Consider the following 17,601-nt stretch of genomic DNA (forward strand, 5'->3'; position numbering starts at 1 on the left):
CGTGTGCGCGCGTAGAGAAGGCAAGAGGCAGGCCAGGAAGGGCGCGGCGGAGGCCGCGTGACGAGCCCCGCGCCCATTGGCGAAGCGGCGTCACGCGGCGCCCCAGCGGGAGGCGATTGGGTGGGAGCGAGGCGGGGCCGGGCCTCCCTACCCCGCCCCTCCCCCGGCCCGGGGGACGGCGGCCCCTGGCGCGAGGTCCGTCGCTCACCGCGCGCAGGAGGCGGCGGGGGGGCTCGCGCGGCCGTTGGGGCGGGCGGGGGCCGCGCATGGCCGGGGCGGAGGCGACGGTGATGCGGCACTGAGGCCTGCCCCGCCCCTCCCCTCCCGTCCCTCCCTCCGTCCCTCCCTGGGCCCGGCGCCTCGGCTCCCCCTCCGCCCCCGCCCCAGCCCGGCAGCCGCGCAGCCGGGGCCCGGCGGGGAGCGCCGAGCTCCATGGGCAACACCGTCACCTGCTGCGTATCCCCGGACGCCAGCCCCAAGCTCAGCCGGGCCCGCGGCGGCGGCGGGGCAGCGCCGGGGCCCGACCGCTGGGTAGACGCGTACCAGGCGGCGGCGGCGGGCGGCGGCGGCGGCTCGGGATCGGCGGAGGCCGAGTCGGGGGACTCGGATCCCGGCGGCGGCGGCCCCCACCTCCAGCACATCAGCGACCGGGAGTTCCCGGATGGTGAGCGCCGCCGGCGGCGGGGGGCGAGCGGCGGGGCCTGGGGGGCGGGGAGCGCCGGCCAACGCGTCCCCCCCGCTCCGCCCCGCCCCGCCGCAAGTGGATGGGTGGGTGCCCAGGGGACCGGCCGCTCGGGGCGCGGCGCCCCCTTTGTCCCGGCGGCGGGGGGAGCGTGGGGTCTGGCCGGCCCCGGGTTGGGGGGGGTCCGGCGCCGCGCCGCGCCCCAGGCAAAGTTCCCCGCGGGAGTCTCCGCGCTGCCCGCAGAGCGCCGAGCCGGGGACCCGGCTGCCCCGTTGGCCGCCCCCGGCCAGCCGGGGAGCCCGGCAGGACCGGCGGGTGCTCCCGCTCGGCTCTCCGCAGCCGTGACTCAGGAGTAACGCTCAGGCCGTTCGCAAGCGCTGCTGCGCTTCCAGCCTCTGTGGAGCAGGAGGAAGGAAGAGGGTGTGCGGGGAATAAGGGAATTAAGAATTAGAAAGATTGTGTGCATATGACATCATTGCGGCTGGACGTGGGTAATTTATAATCTAGGTATGCAGGGTGCTCGGTTATAGCTGCGGACTCGTTGCACCGAGTTCCTTGTCGTGTAGCTCAGTGTTCCCAATCTGCCTTCCTTGAGCTGGTAGGAAAGTACGTGTTTGCTGTTCAGATTCCTTCCAGTTACACCCGGAGCGCGGGTGCCACACAGACTTGCTCTGTAATGCATCTCCTTTTCAGATGTGCCTCGGAAGAGCTTGCAGGTTTGTGCTGCAGCGAGTTACCGAGACAACATGTAACAGGTTAGGAGTGCTCTCGTCTGTCTGTATGTTCACGTGATACCGTAAGCGTACAGCACAGTGTAATAGCTTATGATATTCAAAACGTAGTTTAATTAACAAGCCTCTTGCTGTTCCTTTTCGTAATTATAACCACACCTATAGGAAGTATATCCAGTTGAAAAAAGATAGCCTGTGTTTCATCTTTAATGTATTATGCATACAATAACAATTATCACTGGCCCTACGTACTTGTCTTGAACTTAAGAAAAAATTTTGGGCTATCAGAGAGAAACTGGCTGCAGAAGACTGAGGAAACCTTCAGAAATGGAATTACTAAACTTGCATGGTTCTGCACAGCACCATATGGTGCAGCTGTTACAGAAACGAGATGGAAGTCAGCCCCTTGGATCTCCTTTGAGACAGCTGTGCAATACAGCAGTAGGATAAATTATATTCGCCGTCTAGGGGAAATAAAACTTTATTTTTGCGAGAAGATATTACAGAAGTCTCTCAACTCTCCCATACTCATTAAGGGAGGTGGAGCTAAACTCTGTAAAGATTCTAATAAGCTAAGCCAAAATGTCTAAGCTAAATAAAACTCAGGAATAAGGGTTGTATTTGTTTGAATCTTTAGTATGTGATCTTGTCAGCAGTGCTGAGTAACTAGGCTTAATTGTGAATTCATCCAGATGTCAGAACTGGCCTTGAAATAAGGAAGTATTTAATTTTTTGAATTTGCAGACATGAGTAAAAGCCTATCGTCCAAGAATAAGACAGTGGCTGTCTATCACAAATTTTACTTTTGTGGCTATGGAAACTTTAGTCTTGAGGGAGGAGGTAATCCTAAAATGAGAACTGCATAAGTAGTACGTGTTTTAGATGATTTTAAAGATCACTTTTGCAGTGGTACATGGTTCACAGTTGCCTGCCCTCAGTAGTAGATTTGCAAGTGATAGATGCTGTTAGTCTACAGTTTCCTGATTGATACAATTGTTCAGGGTTGCAAAAAGTTTGATATCTTCATGAAAATACAATTCTGGATAGTATTCTTTACTTCTAATAAGTAAAACTTCCTGTGTTAATTTTTGAATGTTACAGTGCTACCAGGGTAGAATTGAAGCTGTTAACTTTGAAACGTAAGGCAGTATTTGTGAAGTCTGAAATCAAGTGTTATGAAACAGACATAATGAAGTTTCAAGTGATACTCTTATCTATTTAATTTAAAACCTTCTATAAAAATCATACAGCTGTAAACGCAGCACTTGCATATACCAGATAGCTATGTTTATCCCTCTTTACTCTGGAATATAAAAGCTGTCAGGATACCCAAACTGTGCAAGCATGTGTTTCTGTGCTTTTGACTACTACAGAACATTAGTTTGCTGCTATAGTGGCAAGTAGTCCAGCAGTTTAATCTGAGGGATAAATATTGTTTCTGTAATGTTTTAATGTATAATACAACAGGTTAGCTAAGAGGCCAATTTTAGCAATAACAAAAGGCTGGGAACCTACTAACTGGCCTTTTCTTGAATGCTTTGATGGGGGAATAGAGTGAAAGAGTAGAGATCATCTTGCCTATTTTTGTTCCACGCTGCTCAGTTCTAGGAGTTTCTAAGAACACAGATAAATATATCAGAAAGCTAGCATCCAAATGTGATGGAGATGCTTAATTTCTTAAATTTCTATCTTTAAGTTGTTTGATCTTAAGTCTGTTGTAATACTTTTGCATTTGTTTTGCTAATATTAAATGTTTTGGTTGTATAAGGAATGCAGAAATTACCAGCTAAGCTTTCGACTTTTTTTGTTTTGTATTGTTTTGTCTTGCTTTTTTGTAGCAAGTAGGACATGGTCCTTGCAGGTCTGTAGCTTCTCCAGCACACTGCTTAACAGGCACTGCTTTCCAGTCAGTGCTGCTTAGATAGTCTGTATCATATCAGAATTAAACAAAAAAAAGTTGCACTTTCTTAAAATGGGGAGGTTATGAAGTATTTATGTGAAACAAAAAAGGAGTGGTAAGTGGGATGGAGATAAAACACGCTGTGAAACTGAAAGTGTAATGTTTCAACAAATGTTAAAAGGGGAGGGATTGTCAGGTCCACTGCTAAGAGAGAATTTAGAGGGTGACTTTATATTTTATTGTTCTCAGGATCCTGAGCCGTAACCTGTTCAGTGCACGCTTTTTCAGAATGAGAAGTCTGCCTGCATTTGTGGTTTGATGTGCTAAGCCGAGTTGTATTAAGTAAATGGGATTAAACATAACTTTTAAAATAATAGTTTCTTCCAAATAGGTTAATGCCTACTGTTAATGTTAAATATTGAAAGCTAAAATGAACTTAAAGCTGCCAGTTGACTGTTCAGCTGAACATTAAGTGTACCTTCTTTCAACATGCAAGCAGCAGTCCAAAGGAGTTTGAATTGACCAAAAAGCCTTTCCTCTCTAGTTTTAGAAATAGCAGGTCTTTTGATCTTAACATGCCTTTGGGCTGTGCTGCTTACTGGGGTTTCAGGGGTTTTTGTATTGGGTGTCGTCCGTGTCACCCCCGCCCCCCCCCCCCAGTGACTGCTAATCTTTATTTTAGGCTTCTTTTTTCCTGTAATTTTTCTCTGGTTATTCAGGGGACAACTTCACAACTTCTTATGGCCGACGCTTTTTTTCTAGATCTAATTTTTCATAAATTCTTGGATAAAACTAGAACAAGGCCTTGCTTGGCAGACTTCTCTCATTTGTACTTGAAAACGTTACCACCCTCCACTGCTGCTGTTTATTGAGCTCAGTGGTTTTGAGCAGAGGTTTGCCTGATTCACGTGAACCAAGGGAAAGATTGTTGACCTACTGAACTGGTGGGACAAAATGACCTGGTACCTTCATCTGAAGTACTGGGGAGGTGGGGTGGGCGGTGGGGAATGGCAAGGGAAAAGACAATCAGGGATGAGAGGGAGCAGGAAGTGGGATCAGGGGAGGTGCTGAGTGGGGTCATCACACAGAGGTTAGAGGGATAAAAAAACGGAAGGGGACTTTGAAGAGGAGGGTTAATAGACAATGAAGTAAGTGAGATTTACCTGAACAGGCTCAGACAGACTAGTGCCTAGAATAACTCTTCAAGCACCTGTGAGCCTACTTTTTTTTTTTTCAACAGCCCCCTGGCTCTCTAGGGCTGTGCCATGCTGAAAGGGGCAAGCTTCAAGTTGCCTGCATGCCACAGTTATTAAACAGTGTTGAAGATGAGCAAATACTTGAACATATTTATTGTCTGTGATCTGGTTTCACCAACAGCTTGTCTATAAACCTCCTTGCAGAAGGTCTAAATATTGTTCATTTGTCCCTCTCTTATATAAATGTCAGCTTACTTCAAGCATGTGGGTGGAGTGTTTTTTTCCTGGGCTTTTTTTAAAAATCCTGTTTAAAATGTTAGTAAGTTAAACTAAACAAAATTAAAAAAAAAGTGGTGGTGGTGGTGCAGGGGGAAGAACGCTTTGATGCAAGGGGCCAGCTTTTTGATTCCAGCAGTTTTCAGCACAGGAAAGGCTTAACAATCTTGTATTTGTTTTTGTGCCTCTGTATTTGAATATCTGTAGCTGCATAGGCTGACAAATATTGTTGTCTAGTTAGACAGATATGAGGTTTGGGGTGAAAACCAACTGATGGTCTGGTCCCTGTTCTGGTGTTCTCTCTCCTTTCCTTGTATTCAATGAGTTTTTTTCACCTCACTTACGCTCACTCTTCTTTCCACAGAACTCTCAATATCTCTTTTCTGTAACTGACTAGGAATTAATTACAAAAATATTTGTAGCAGTTAAAAATAGTATGTGATCTTGACAAATGTGAAAGAATCTACTCTCTACAAACCTGAAACACCTTCCATGTTGTTGGCTTAAGACACCTAATGTCATGGCCATTACAAAATTTTTATGAAGTGCCTGTAGTAGAAATGACTGAGTCAATACATCATTCAGAAACAGTGATGAAATTGATCTTCAAATTTGGGAATTGGAAATAGAAATCATCGCCATAGTATATTATCTGTATTTCTGTTCTTATGCTTGGGTACTGCTGACAGCTAAGGAATCATCTATCCTTTACTCTCTTCACTAACCGTTGGAGACTTCTGCAGTGAGCAAGTTTGTATAAGCCTCAGGTTTTTAAGAACAGTTGATATGGAACATATACATGAAGCTCATATGGAGGGAAACTTCCACTATAGCAGCTATTATAACTGAGAGATTGTCATAAAATGGGATATACTGAAAGGAAGTGTGTGGCTAACCTGAGAGGTTTGATGAAACTTATGGAATTAAGGAAATGGAATTGATTTACATCTTGACTTTTTTTTAAAACTATGGTTTCCATGCAACTTATCTCCAGTATCCCTTCTTCTTCTGGCTTTCTTGAGGAGACTTGCTCTTTTCCCTCCTACCTGTCAGGGTAGATGTTGTAGAACAATAGAAGTTTTGTGGCTAGAAGTATCTGTTCTCTCAAGCGTGATCAGTGTGGTGAGGTCATACTGAAAAGCTTACTAACAGGGGAATGAACTCTTGCACAAGCCAACAAAACACAAAAACCTACTCCTCCCAAATTCGCATTACACATTAAATTAAGGTTTCTAACAATGTTTCTTCCACATATGGGAAGAAGGAAGAAGTGACGCTGAGAGGCAGGATGAAAATGCTACTGAACATTAAGAGCCCAGACAATGGTAGATCCTTGCAAACAAGCTAATCTTGAGATTTCTAAATCAATTTGTTTTTTTTCTTCATTACAGCTAGAGTTTGAATGTCCACTTTTATTTTACTCACTATAATAATGTTTTCAGAAGAAAACTCTGAATGTTTCCACTTGAAGGCACAAAGAAAGATGTGGCTTAAAAAGCTTGGTGCTGTTTCTTTAAATGTGTAGTAAAGCCAGATGAATGAAACTGAAGATCATACTTGCAGGTGATGCAAATATCGGGGTTACCTCAACAGCTTACACAAGAATTCCACTGTCAGCCAGGTAGTGTTCTGCAGTGTTTGAGTTGTGTGTGCATAGCACAGCTCTGCTTCTGTTCAGAGTTCTGAAAGGGTCTTGAGTCATTGCAGTAATCAAACATAGCTGTTGTTTTTTTTTCCAGTGTGAAAAGTAACACTAGCTTGTCATCAAACATGTCAGTCAGACTCAGATAATAAACTGTTGAATGCTGATTTCTTTCAAAGACAAAAAAAAAAAAAATCTTTTCTGTAGAACTGTAGGATATATTTTGTTATGCAGATAGTTAGTTTTCTTCTATAGAACAAACTGCAGGTAAGCTGAAAATCCACAAAGTCACTGTAAAGAGTGACTGTGTTTGAGCTTGTGCCCAAAATGGCACAAAACTGGATGAAACTTCTAACTTTCATAAAAGCTCAAGCTTCATTGAAGTCTGTGTTATTGTGAGCAATTAGAAGAGAAGAGGAAATTTAATGTTCATCAGGTGGCATATGACACCTAGTACACAGTACAATGCATCTTATTTTGGTTAACTGCAGACACTAGATGAGACTGGAATTTCCGGAACCTGCCTGTTTTTTCTTTCTGAACCATGTCTTGTGAGAAGGCAGAGAGCATGTGAGGAGTTGTTATAGGGAAAGCTTCCCTTATACTTGCTGTTGTCAGCATGGATCTAGGAGGGTAAAATTTGGTTGTGCAGTTAGAAGACTTTATTTTGGCTTATCAATTAAAGCACAACTCCACAGCTCACATTTTTAGCTTCTCATGTTAGTGAATTGTGTTACATGTGAAGGTGTGTGTGGAGAATAAAAAGTGAACAGCGTGGAACCAATTCTTTCTTCTTGTCTTTTTAAATGGTCCTAAGTTAGATGCAGTACAGAAACACGTCTCTAACAAAATGTCAGTTGCTTTTAAGATCTAGCTTGTGAACTAGTGTTTTAATTCTAGTTCCAAAATAAAATCCTAGGGATGTCTAGTTTTCCTCCCTTTTAACTGGTCCTGCCTTCACTGTGGAATTTGGGGCACTCCTGACATCCTGCTGTTCTGCCTAGCTCAAATGTGCAGAAGTGATTATAACCCATCATGAAACCCATGGAAGCCTGCTCAACTTCTGTCAGTCCAAGAAAGGCTTGGTATCATGTACAGTGGAACAGATCTCGATCATGTTTCCCTGACAAGGGCTGTGAACCAAGTAGGATCATGTTGGGATTTGCAGCGGAGGTTGACGAGAGCGGTGTGGATCCTCCTGCAGTTTAAGAAATGCAAAAGCACTAATACTGTATTGATTTTTTTAAACCACAGAAGTGAATAGATAACAAACCCTGTCTAGCCCACATTATTTAATAGATGGTCTACACTTTTGCTTTCTAAATTCTTCTGATTTTAGTAACAAATATGAAGTGCTTAATGTGTCAGTTTCTTGTTGAGCCAGCCCAACTCAGGAGTGTGGTGTAAAAGAGCAAATAATTAATTCTTAATTAACAGAGCGTGATGTATATTGAAGTAATTTCTGCAGCATTCTAAAACATCACAGTGTGCTTGGGTATGTGCTGGGTATTGGTAATAATACCACTGTTCTCATAGTAGTGCCACAAACAACTACTGACAGATTTTAAGTAGCTTTACAACGTCCTTCTGTGTGTATTGTGTAAAGTCATGATTTTTATAAAGAATCATTTAACAATGAGGGCAGTCAAACACTGCACAGGTTGCCCAGAGAGTTTGTGAAGTCTGTCTGTGGTGATGCTGACAACCTGACTGACACAGTCCTGGCCTGCCTGCTCTAGCAGACCCTGCTTGAGCAGGGGGTTGGACTTAAGTGATCTCAAGAGGTCTCTTCCAGTCTCAATGATTCTGTCTTTCTGTGAACAAAGGCCAGCAGTGTGGGTTGGTTTCAGTTGTTTTCCTTTTTTTAAATAAAAAGCTGTTTTCCTCTGGGGAGCTAGGAGTGTTTTTAAGGGACCTATGCATATGCCAGTGTTGGTTAAGATTTGGTTTTGCCAAGATTCTTCTTCAAAATAGAGTTCCTTTCTGAAAACTGGTTGTGTTTGAGAGTGCTTTGTTATGCAACAGATCCAGTCCTTTATATACTCAAACTTGCTTGTATTGGTTATGAAAACAGAGCAAGTTTTGTATCTTTTGAGTCCATCCTGTTATGGAGGAGAGATGCATCTTGTTGAAGATGTAAAATCAGGAGATCAAAATGCTTTCATTCTGTCCAAATCTGGGGAAGAAGCTACCCATGGAGCATTTAAAGGATAGACTAACCTGCATGTAACTGAGGACATGACAGGAGAAGGCAAATGGAAAACAACCTGTGCTGAGTTCTGTGGTGCTTTCAGTGTGGCTGGTGAGGAGTAAACAAAGCAGGTTGAAATTAGAAACCAGATTTTTAACTTTTAGGAATGTTTGTGGGAATAGAAATAAAACAACATAATTTAAAGGCCAAATCACTTTATATGAGGTTATTGTTAGGAATGACAGACTTTCTGAAATATATGGGCAAATTTGTTAGCCTAATTTGTTTTAATTTTAAAATCTTTATTGGAAGTGTTAAGTAACTCACATCTGTTGCGCTGTAAGGTAATGAAATATAAGGGAAGCTCAACCATTAATCAAAGCTAGTAACCCACTGAGCAAGAGAAGAAACTCAATCTACAGCAAAGAGATTATTTTATGACTTAATGCTTTAAATATGTGCTGTATCAAAATGTTACTGTTGTCTAGTAAAGCAGAGGATGGGGCTAAAACTATTAAAGGAAACGCAGTATTATAGTGTTCTAAAGTAGTGAAATCGTCAAAGGACTGCTGCTTAGTAACAGTGACATCTTTGACTGTCAGCTTTATTCATGATTTAATACATGTAGCATGATGCAGTGTGTAAAATGTGATCTTAATAGTTAGAAATGACCCATGGAGTGTGTAAAACACAAGACAAGTAGCTAGCATTATAAAATCCTAAAAACCATGTACATTCTTATAGGACATAGATGAGTAAAGTCAAGTCTTCATGCAGATTTTGTGTTGAGGAAAGGATGTAAGATCTTGAGCCAGGGGCAGAGGTTTGCTTTTAGAAGTAATATGATCTCTGCCCTGTGGGGGACTGTATGCTCTTATCAGTGCATGGAGCGCAGAGCAGCAGCAGAGGTAACTGAGATTGTCTGAAGGGCAAGCAAGCTGCAAAGCATTCTTTTAAATGAGAATGGTGGGAGAGGGAAGCAAGTTCATGCTTTTTGCTGTGCTCCAGTTGGAGACAGGGTTGATCTGACAAGCTTGGCAGCACCATGTGAGTAAATGGCACCGAGAGATGCAGAGAAATAAGGGTGAGGGCTATTTTTAATATGTCGTTCTCAGAGGTGGAGGGCTGTCGTAGCATGGCAACATTACTGTGCCATTCCCACAGACTTAATTTCTGGTGGGAGTGATCCCTTCTCACCTCTTTATCATGAACTCTGAGTGTACAATAGGTGTGTTTTGACTTCTGTTGAGTGGATAGCCTCTAAAATAAAAATGTTTTGAAGTTTTCTTGCTTTTTGTATAATCCTGTTGCTTCTCATTTCTCTCATCCCTGTTTCTGCGTGTTTTAATTACCATTATCCTGTGGCATACCATGCTTCTTTCTTTTAATGTTAGCTATCTGTGAAGCTTGAGCTTTTGTCATGCATCTTCTGATGTAGCTCCTAATCAAGACTTACCCTTATTTTCAGGGTTAAATATCTTGGTTTTGGACTCGTAAGCGCTACCAGGATGAAGTATTCGGAGTTACACTTGGTCATGAGTCAGGTTGTTTCCAGATTTTCCAGACAGATTAATCTCTTCCCCTGGCTTTCTTTTTTTTTTTTTTGCGCTGTGTTTCGCATTATGTGTTGCTTCTTCTCACATCCTTATCTGCCTCTTGCCTTATGCTTCCTTCATGGGCTGTATTGTTGTTGCTTTTTGGTATTTCATGAGCAACACTGGTGGTTTAGGAAGAGAAAATCATATGGCTAATTTTTGCATTGCTTGGAAAAAAGCATTGTCCAGGCAGAACAGCACAAAAAGGATGGTTAAAATTCTGTCTGCTTAGAATGGGAAAGCTACAGGGAGGTGGTCTACAAATCTATCTATCTGCAGTCTGTTGCAAAACAAAAGTAGATGTACTGTTTGTGCTAATGCCACATTGTTCTGGGATAAGCAGCCTAGCTACAGTTGGTCTTGATCACTTCTTGTGGGGTTTTGTACTGGGGGCTGCACAATGTCTTGGACTTCATTAGTACCATAACTCTAGTTGTATAATCTGTGTTGTGGATTTAATGTGCTCTGGGTGCTGATACACCTGACTTAGTCCAGCAGAAAGCATCTTGTGTCTGGCAGTGCCACTGTGGATCTAGAGCCAGTAAAGTCTATTTTCCTTTTACTGCTGTTCCTCTCCTCAGACATGTGGGGCAAGCTTGACTTGTGTGGCCATGTCAATATCATGTCCCTTGGTGCATCCTGCAGTGCTGCAGATCTTAGACCCTTCTTGTCTGGGATGAAAGTTGGTTATATTTGCATGTGTTAAATTCCTGTAGTGCTTTTAGCCCTAGACCTGACTTCTGACATCTAAGAAGCATGGATATAAGGACTGGCAGAGCACAAGAGGAGGCAAAAACAATATAAGAAGCAAACTTCAGCAAGTCATATAGTTTCAAAGTAAATCAAAACCTTAGAGAATTCAAGATGTTAGTGTATTTTATTATGGGGTGAGGGAGGATGGGCGTTATCCCTTTTTTTTCTCTGGAATAAAAGCACTTGTCCTGTTTAACATTTATCAGTGGCCTGGAGGAGGCAATGGAGTGCGCCCAGATTGCAGATGACACCCAGTTGGGCAACAGTCAGTATGCTGGAGGCTGCTTATTCAGAGGAACCTAGACAGGCTGGAGGATTGGGCAACAGGAACCCTATGAGATTCAACAAAGAGAAACGAAGTCCTACGTTAGGAGTTACTGAATTCAGTAGCCCTTTTCCCTCTTTCCTGTGCTTGTTCCTTTGTAGTCTTCCTTGCTGCCTTCCCCTAAATATCACACAAGTCTTGCACAGTCCTGCATGCTATTCCCTACCATTACATGATGACTCTTACAGCCCAGTAGGCATTAATCCCCCTTGATGGGAAAGATGATCTGGACTCTGTGGACCCTCATTGGAGGTTTTCAAGACTCAACTGGATAAAGCCTTGAGCAGCCTAGTTCTGCCTCATAGCTGACCCTGCTTTCAGCAAGAGGTTGAACAGTCACACTATTTTGCTGCGATGTTGCAAACAGTAGTTAAAATGTGCCAGTATGGCATACTACTGTGTGCTGGGTTTTTTTTTTCAGGGAATGACATGTGTATTCATGGTACTTCAGGTAATGAGCTATAAGGCAAATTCCATACTAGGGCTTCTAAACCAGGCCTCCTTACATTTTAACTATATGATTAAATTCAAGTATCTCTTCACTGTGTGCCATGAATGAGCACAGCGAGGTGGAAATAGAAATACTGCTTTTGTAAGTTAGCTTTTAGAAACGGCTTGAGATGGTCTGCCTTCATACCTGACTCTGGCCTTCTTTTGAGAAGGGGGGAAAATTACTGATTGAACAGCCTTTGTGTTCCTAAATAGATGTTGGCTACCTTACTTATACAGGAGAGATTCAAAATCACAGTGATCTGCATCCTGGACCAGTGTCAGAGCAGTACTGTTGGACTAAGATCAGTGATCTTGTAAACCAAGTACTTGGAAAACATCCAAGTCTGGATACCAGTGTTGTGTACCAGTGGGAATCTGGAATGAGAAGTCTTGGGGACACACGTACTTTTGTAATTACGTTCACTTGCTGACATGAGGGCCGTGGCTGTGCCATGGGTTAGGTGCAGTAGCATGAAACGTTCGCATAGTTAAGACTTCCAGCACTGAGACGTTTTCTGCATAATTTGGCTACTATTTAACCAGAGTTCTGTTGGTTGAGTGCATGAAAAGCTCTTAAGATTTCTTTTTCTTCATTAAAAGTTGACGGTGATTCTTAGATGATTTTGTTTTTTGAGGGTGTGGCAACTGCATTGGCATACCACCCTGAAACACTAACGGGCAAGTTTGTGAGCTTGCGTGCTTTTATGGTTAGCATGGCCTAAGTAGCACACAGGAAGGTCAGAATGACAAATATAAATGGATGAGAATTTGCTCTTTCCAGGATGTACAGGATCATAGTACTAGATTATTCTGTTCATATGTTCACATAAGTCAGTGTGTCTGTAGCGTGACTTTCTTAGAACAGCTGTTCCTTCTGTCAAAACTAATGCAGCTCAGAATTTCATCATGATGTTTATAGTTTCATCAACAAACTTTTTAGTGATCGCTCCCATCTTAATCTAAGGGAGTAAAATATCTTCATCTAATGTCATCACTAGTTCATTGTGGATTAAAGCAATCATTTTGTTCTTCAATAATTATATATTAGCTGTACAGGGTTTTACTTGAAATTCAAAAAGAATAGAAAAGTTTAAGATCTATGTTTTGATATTTATCAGCACTGTAAAAGTTACTCATTAGGTTCTTTTGTAAGACCACAGAGATTGTTTCCTGCCATATTTGGTACTTAAAGCATAGAGTCAATGATCAGCAGTGTCTTTTTCTAAAATTATGTTCTTGATAAAGTTCTAGCTTTCTGCCCTCTACTGAGCACAGGCTCTGCATCCAGTTATCCTAAGATGCAAGGGCACATACTGACTTCTGAAGATGTATGTTGTTTTCCAAGATCTCCCTTTCCAGATTTTGTTTTGATGGAAACTGTAAGCTACTTCAGAGCTTCATGGCAGGAGGCATAAGTCCATAGGTCTTTTTTTCAGAGGGGAAAATGTCAGGGTTTTATTTATCTTGGCAAAAGTAAGGTTTTGCTTTAGGGAGATTCTGTGTGTTTCTGATCTTGTCGTCACCACTGTGCTTGAGCATTTTAATGCTGAGTGGGAATTGTTGTAGTTATCATCTTCTGTTAAAGGTCTCTTTTTTTTTTTTTTTTTTTTGGTCCTGTTTCAGATTTAGCCTTGGAATCTAATCCATCTGATCATCCCAGAGCAAGCACAATTTTCCTAAGCAAGTCTCAGACAGATGGTAAGCTAAGTTTTATTCCAGTATAAAAAAGGTGGGAGAAAAACTGGAAAAATAACTGCCTGTTTTAATTATACAGCTTGAGAACACTTAAATTGCTTCAGTCCTTTCAAAGCGTAGGGATTAATAATTTGCGTGTTTACACAGAAGTGTGTTCGAATGCTGTTTTCCTTAACACTTAAAATCACTTGTTCTTCTAAACACTTTAATATCCTGAGATTTCAGAGTCTGGATCCTAGTAGTCTGAAGGAGCAAGACTTTCTTCACTAGTGTAAGTCAAGCTTCAAGCAGTGCTGGGATTTTTTTATGACCAAGGACTGTTTTTAAAATTGCTTTAAATTAACACCAACAAGAAAAAATTAAAGCACCATTTTCTGTAAGGAATAATAAGCCTGAGCCATCAATCTATAATAGTTGCTTTTGAATATGTTGTTTTAAACTGTTCAAATAGTGTCAGCAGCATATTTACTCTTGAATTCTGGTCTTAATTACATGGATGTATTGGGATTTTCAGTTTCTTTGCAGATCCCATGTTTACATAATAAAGTCAGTTTTGAACAATTACTATAGCTTATGCATTCCTTTTGCTGTTAAAGTGGAGGCATTTTGATATTGCACAAATAAAAAAGAATACTGACAATAGTAGTTTTGAAGTTGCAACTAAAAAGGCATTTAAGATATTCTCTTAAAAATGCTTGTTCCTTTTATAGTTGGTTCAAAAAATTTGAAGCGCTATTTTTTCTGAGACAGTGTTGCACTTGAGATTGGATGTGTTGATGGAGAGCTGCAGTGTGTCTTCTGCCTTGGCATAGCTTTGCCACAGAGAAGTAGAATTATTTTGACAGGTCTGTCAGTTGCGGTCCAGCTATTCAGAGTCTTATGGCAAGTAGTAAAGTTGTCAGTTGTATCAACTCGCAATGCTCAGATAATCGGTGAGCAGTGGAAACAAGCACTAGCATGATTCTTCAGAAGAGATGATACCAAAGAGATGTAGGCCTCTTTTCCTCGAGGCCTCTAAGGTCAGTCTTCAAACAGACAAAGGATCTGACCTGCCCATTTCAAACACCTCTTAGATGAGCGCTGCTTAAGTTGCAATTGGCAAATTGACATAGTTCTTGAACATTATAGCACAGCTTCACTGTGCAGCCTTTCAGCCTTGCTGCAAATAACCAAACTACACGAACATTCTTATTGGAGGTAGTATTGCTTTTAAACATGATTCAGTATGCTTCTAATGTAATGTATTGAAATGCATACGCTTGTGTTCTTGTAGAAGAATGGTCTGCTAGGTGAGATAATAACTATCCTCTGAAGTTTGTATTAGTTGGATAAGTTGATTTTTATATGGACAAGTCAGGCAGAAGAACTTATTTTCTAATTTCACTGGACCTTTTTTAGCTAACCTTTCATAGAACTAGTAGAATTAATGTCTGTAAGTTCTCCTTCACTGAGATGTTATCAGGATTATTGGTTTTGATTTATGCCAAAATACAAAAAATATGTGGATACTCTTTTCTAATTGTTAATTTTTCGAAATGTCTAAGAGAATGAGTGGTAATGATCTGAGGTCAAAACTTTGGAGAAGGCACCTGTCCAGGCTGGTTGCATTTGTACAGCTTTCTGCATGAATGCAACTCTCAGCTCTCCTTTAACAGCACTGTTTTACTACTGCTGTTGTAGCTGGAAGTTAAAGCTTACAATCTTTTTTGAAAGGCTGACACCGTTTAAAATGATCAAATAATACGGTTGCATTTATATAATAAATAGGCATAGGTTGTGCCAGCATCTTCCGTATATTGAAATACCTTTTTACCTTCTGCTGTCTAATAGGAGGAGAGAGAACACATATATATAATGCTGGCACCTTCCTCCTTGTGTGTCCTTGGCAGGTTTGGTGTGTGATGTTTTTACTTCTGTTCACTGAGCTGTTGCTGATGGATGTTGGACATTATCTATTTGAACTATTGGAAATCATCCAGTTTTTCATGATGCACAGCATCTTTTCAAAACTGAGACGCTTTTCCCTTAGGACAATGGGTAGAAGTAGTTCCTAAATGTACACGAGAATAGTTGGAAGTAGTATGTAGTTTACTAGCTTGACAAAACTCTATCTTTTCCTCAAAACTACTTTTCCAGACACCTAAAGTCAAATTTGAAACTTTTAATATTCATGTGCTTCAGAAGCCTGGGTTAATAGAATGACTTTATTGAATGTTAAATTGGGATTGTATTTTAGACGCCTTTCAGTTCACATTCTTTCTCCATCTTCCTAGTGCGAGAGAAGAGGAAGAGTAACCACATCAATCATGTAAGTAAAACAAATTCTTAGTATGCTATATAGATAATTCTAGCACATTGAGACAAAGAAAAATTTAAGAAACAACTGTAGCAGTGCTAGGTATATAGTCCTACACATGTTCCAAGTCCTCCTTAGCAAGATAAAACTGGATTATCTATGCCCGTCTTTAGAAAAGAAACAGGCACAGTATCACAGAGCATAGAAAGACTGATGTCAAAAGAATAAGAATGGATTTTTTGTTGTATTGGTCTTGAGCATTTCAGAAGAGTAAAGGAGAAAATTAAGTCAAACTGCCTACATTGGTTTTTTTTTAAGCAGAAGTAGAACTGGATTAACTTCTCAGCTGAGATGACAAGTCTTAAATGACTTGCTGCTTGAGCATTACTGCAGGACTTATTGTAAGAAATGTATCCAGCATGAAAAGAGAATGATGAACAAATATTATAATCAGCATGATAAACAAATGATAATCCATTAGTTTTAAAATCTGAAAATATTCTCTAAGCTTCTTCTGTTAATATTAGTTGGTTTTGACACTTAGAAAAAAAAGATGCAATGTCATTAATAAGCAGATGAAAATTATTGAATAGTAAAGATAAGAATGGAAGTTATTAACACAAAGCTTAAAAAATACTGTCTCACAGAAGTGTCTACTGATAAGTTTCTGGTAAGATAATGTCATTATAAGTCTGTTGTATTTAGTATGATTATAGGAGGTTGTCCTTCTTTTTCCCGTCATTGTCTTCCCTTCGTTTTCCCTTCTCCCGCTTCAGTCTGTCAACACCAAGATGAAGTGTGGTTGGATTGTGTTTGCTGGCAAACTTCAGCTGGAATGGGAGATGTTCCCAGGCAGCCATTGAGTTGTGAAGGGTGGCAGCATTTTCATATGGAAGACTTTCAGGTTTTTAGACAAGGCATTTTAAAAGATTCTGGCATAAACTAATGAATCTTGAACTGCTTGATTAAAACTCTTCCCTCAATTATGATGTCCTAGCTCTAGTGCAGGGCATTCTCTGAAAATGCTCAGGGAAGCCTGACTTAGTGTTACATAGGAAGATTTCTTACAGTATAAAATCTACAGAATTAGGATAGATGATGGAACATATTGCTTGCTCTTAATAGCAAAAGTAAGGGTAATTATGAGTGAAGCAAGCGATGTCAGGAAGATGTTTCTTTTTTTCTAAAATATAACAAGGCAAAATCCCAAATGCAAAACTGTCTTTACAGGAAGTGATACTGGATAACCAGAAAGTATAAAGGTATAGGATATAAAAGAAGGAAGGAGATGATTATGGAGTCACAGGGAAATCTAATAAAGTACATTGTGAGAGAGGGAAGACTGAGACCCAAACTGGCAAGAATGGAATGGAGGAGAAGTGAGAAAATCGGAGGACTTGCTGCTTTAGCTGCAGCTATTTCTGCTGAAAATCACTTATCTGAAAACATCATTTGTATATTACAAGGGATGATTTATAAACCTGTCTTACACAAAGGGTATCCTCAGGAACTTGATGGCTGTAGGGTAGCTTGCATAGCAGGGGCAATAATCTACAAAGACTACTTCTGCAGTAACTACTTGAGGTGTAAAGTCAGTATTCAGTGTGGTAAACCAAAGCTCTTTTTTTTTTTTTTTTCTTTTTCTCCCCTCCTCCCCCCCCAAGGTTTCTCCTGGGCAGCTTACGAAAAAATACAGCTCATGCTCAACAATATTTATAGATGACAGCACTGTCAGTCAACCTAACCTTAGAAGCACAATAAAGTGGTAAGAACAATTTGTCATCAATAAGGGGCTGAATAGCATTGCAAGATTTATTTGGGATTTTG

At 41.2% G+C, this 17,601-nt stretch overlaps 1 protein-coding gene across 1 annotated transcript in view; it reads left to right on the plus strand.

Annotated features, from left to right (window-relative positions):
• The first annotated feature begins 291 nt into the window (after positions 1 to 291).
• Positions 292 to 17,601, plus strand: part of CCNYL1 (cyclin Y like 1) — a 33,820-nt gene continuing 16,510 nt past the window's right edge. The window contains exons 1-4 of the mRNA XM_075093753.1: positions 292 to 664; positions 13,407 to 13,481; positions 15,752 to 15,786; positions 17,439 to 17,539. Of these exons, the coding sequence (XP_074949854.1) occupies positions 433 to 664; positions 13,407 to 13,481; positions 15,752 to 15,786; positions 17,439 to 17,539 (443 nt within the window). The 5' untranslated portion in view covers positions 292 to 432. The remainder of the gene's footprint in view (positions 665 to 13,406; positions 13,482 to 15,751; positions 15,787 to 17,438; positions 17,540 to 17,601) is intronic.

Source organism: Phalacrocorax aristotelis, chromosome 5 (genome assembly GCF_949628215.1).
Source record: "Phalacrocorax aristotelis chromosome 5, bGulAri2.1, whole genome shotgun sequence".
In the NCBI taxonomy this organism is placed as follows: Eukaryota; Metazoa; Chordata; class Aves; order Suliformes; family Phalacrocoracidae; genus Phalacrocorax; species Phalacrocorax aristotelis.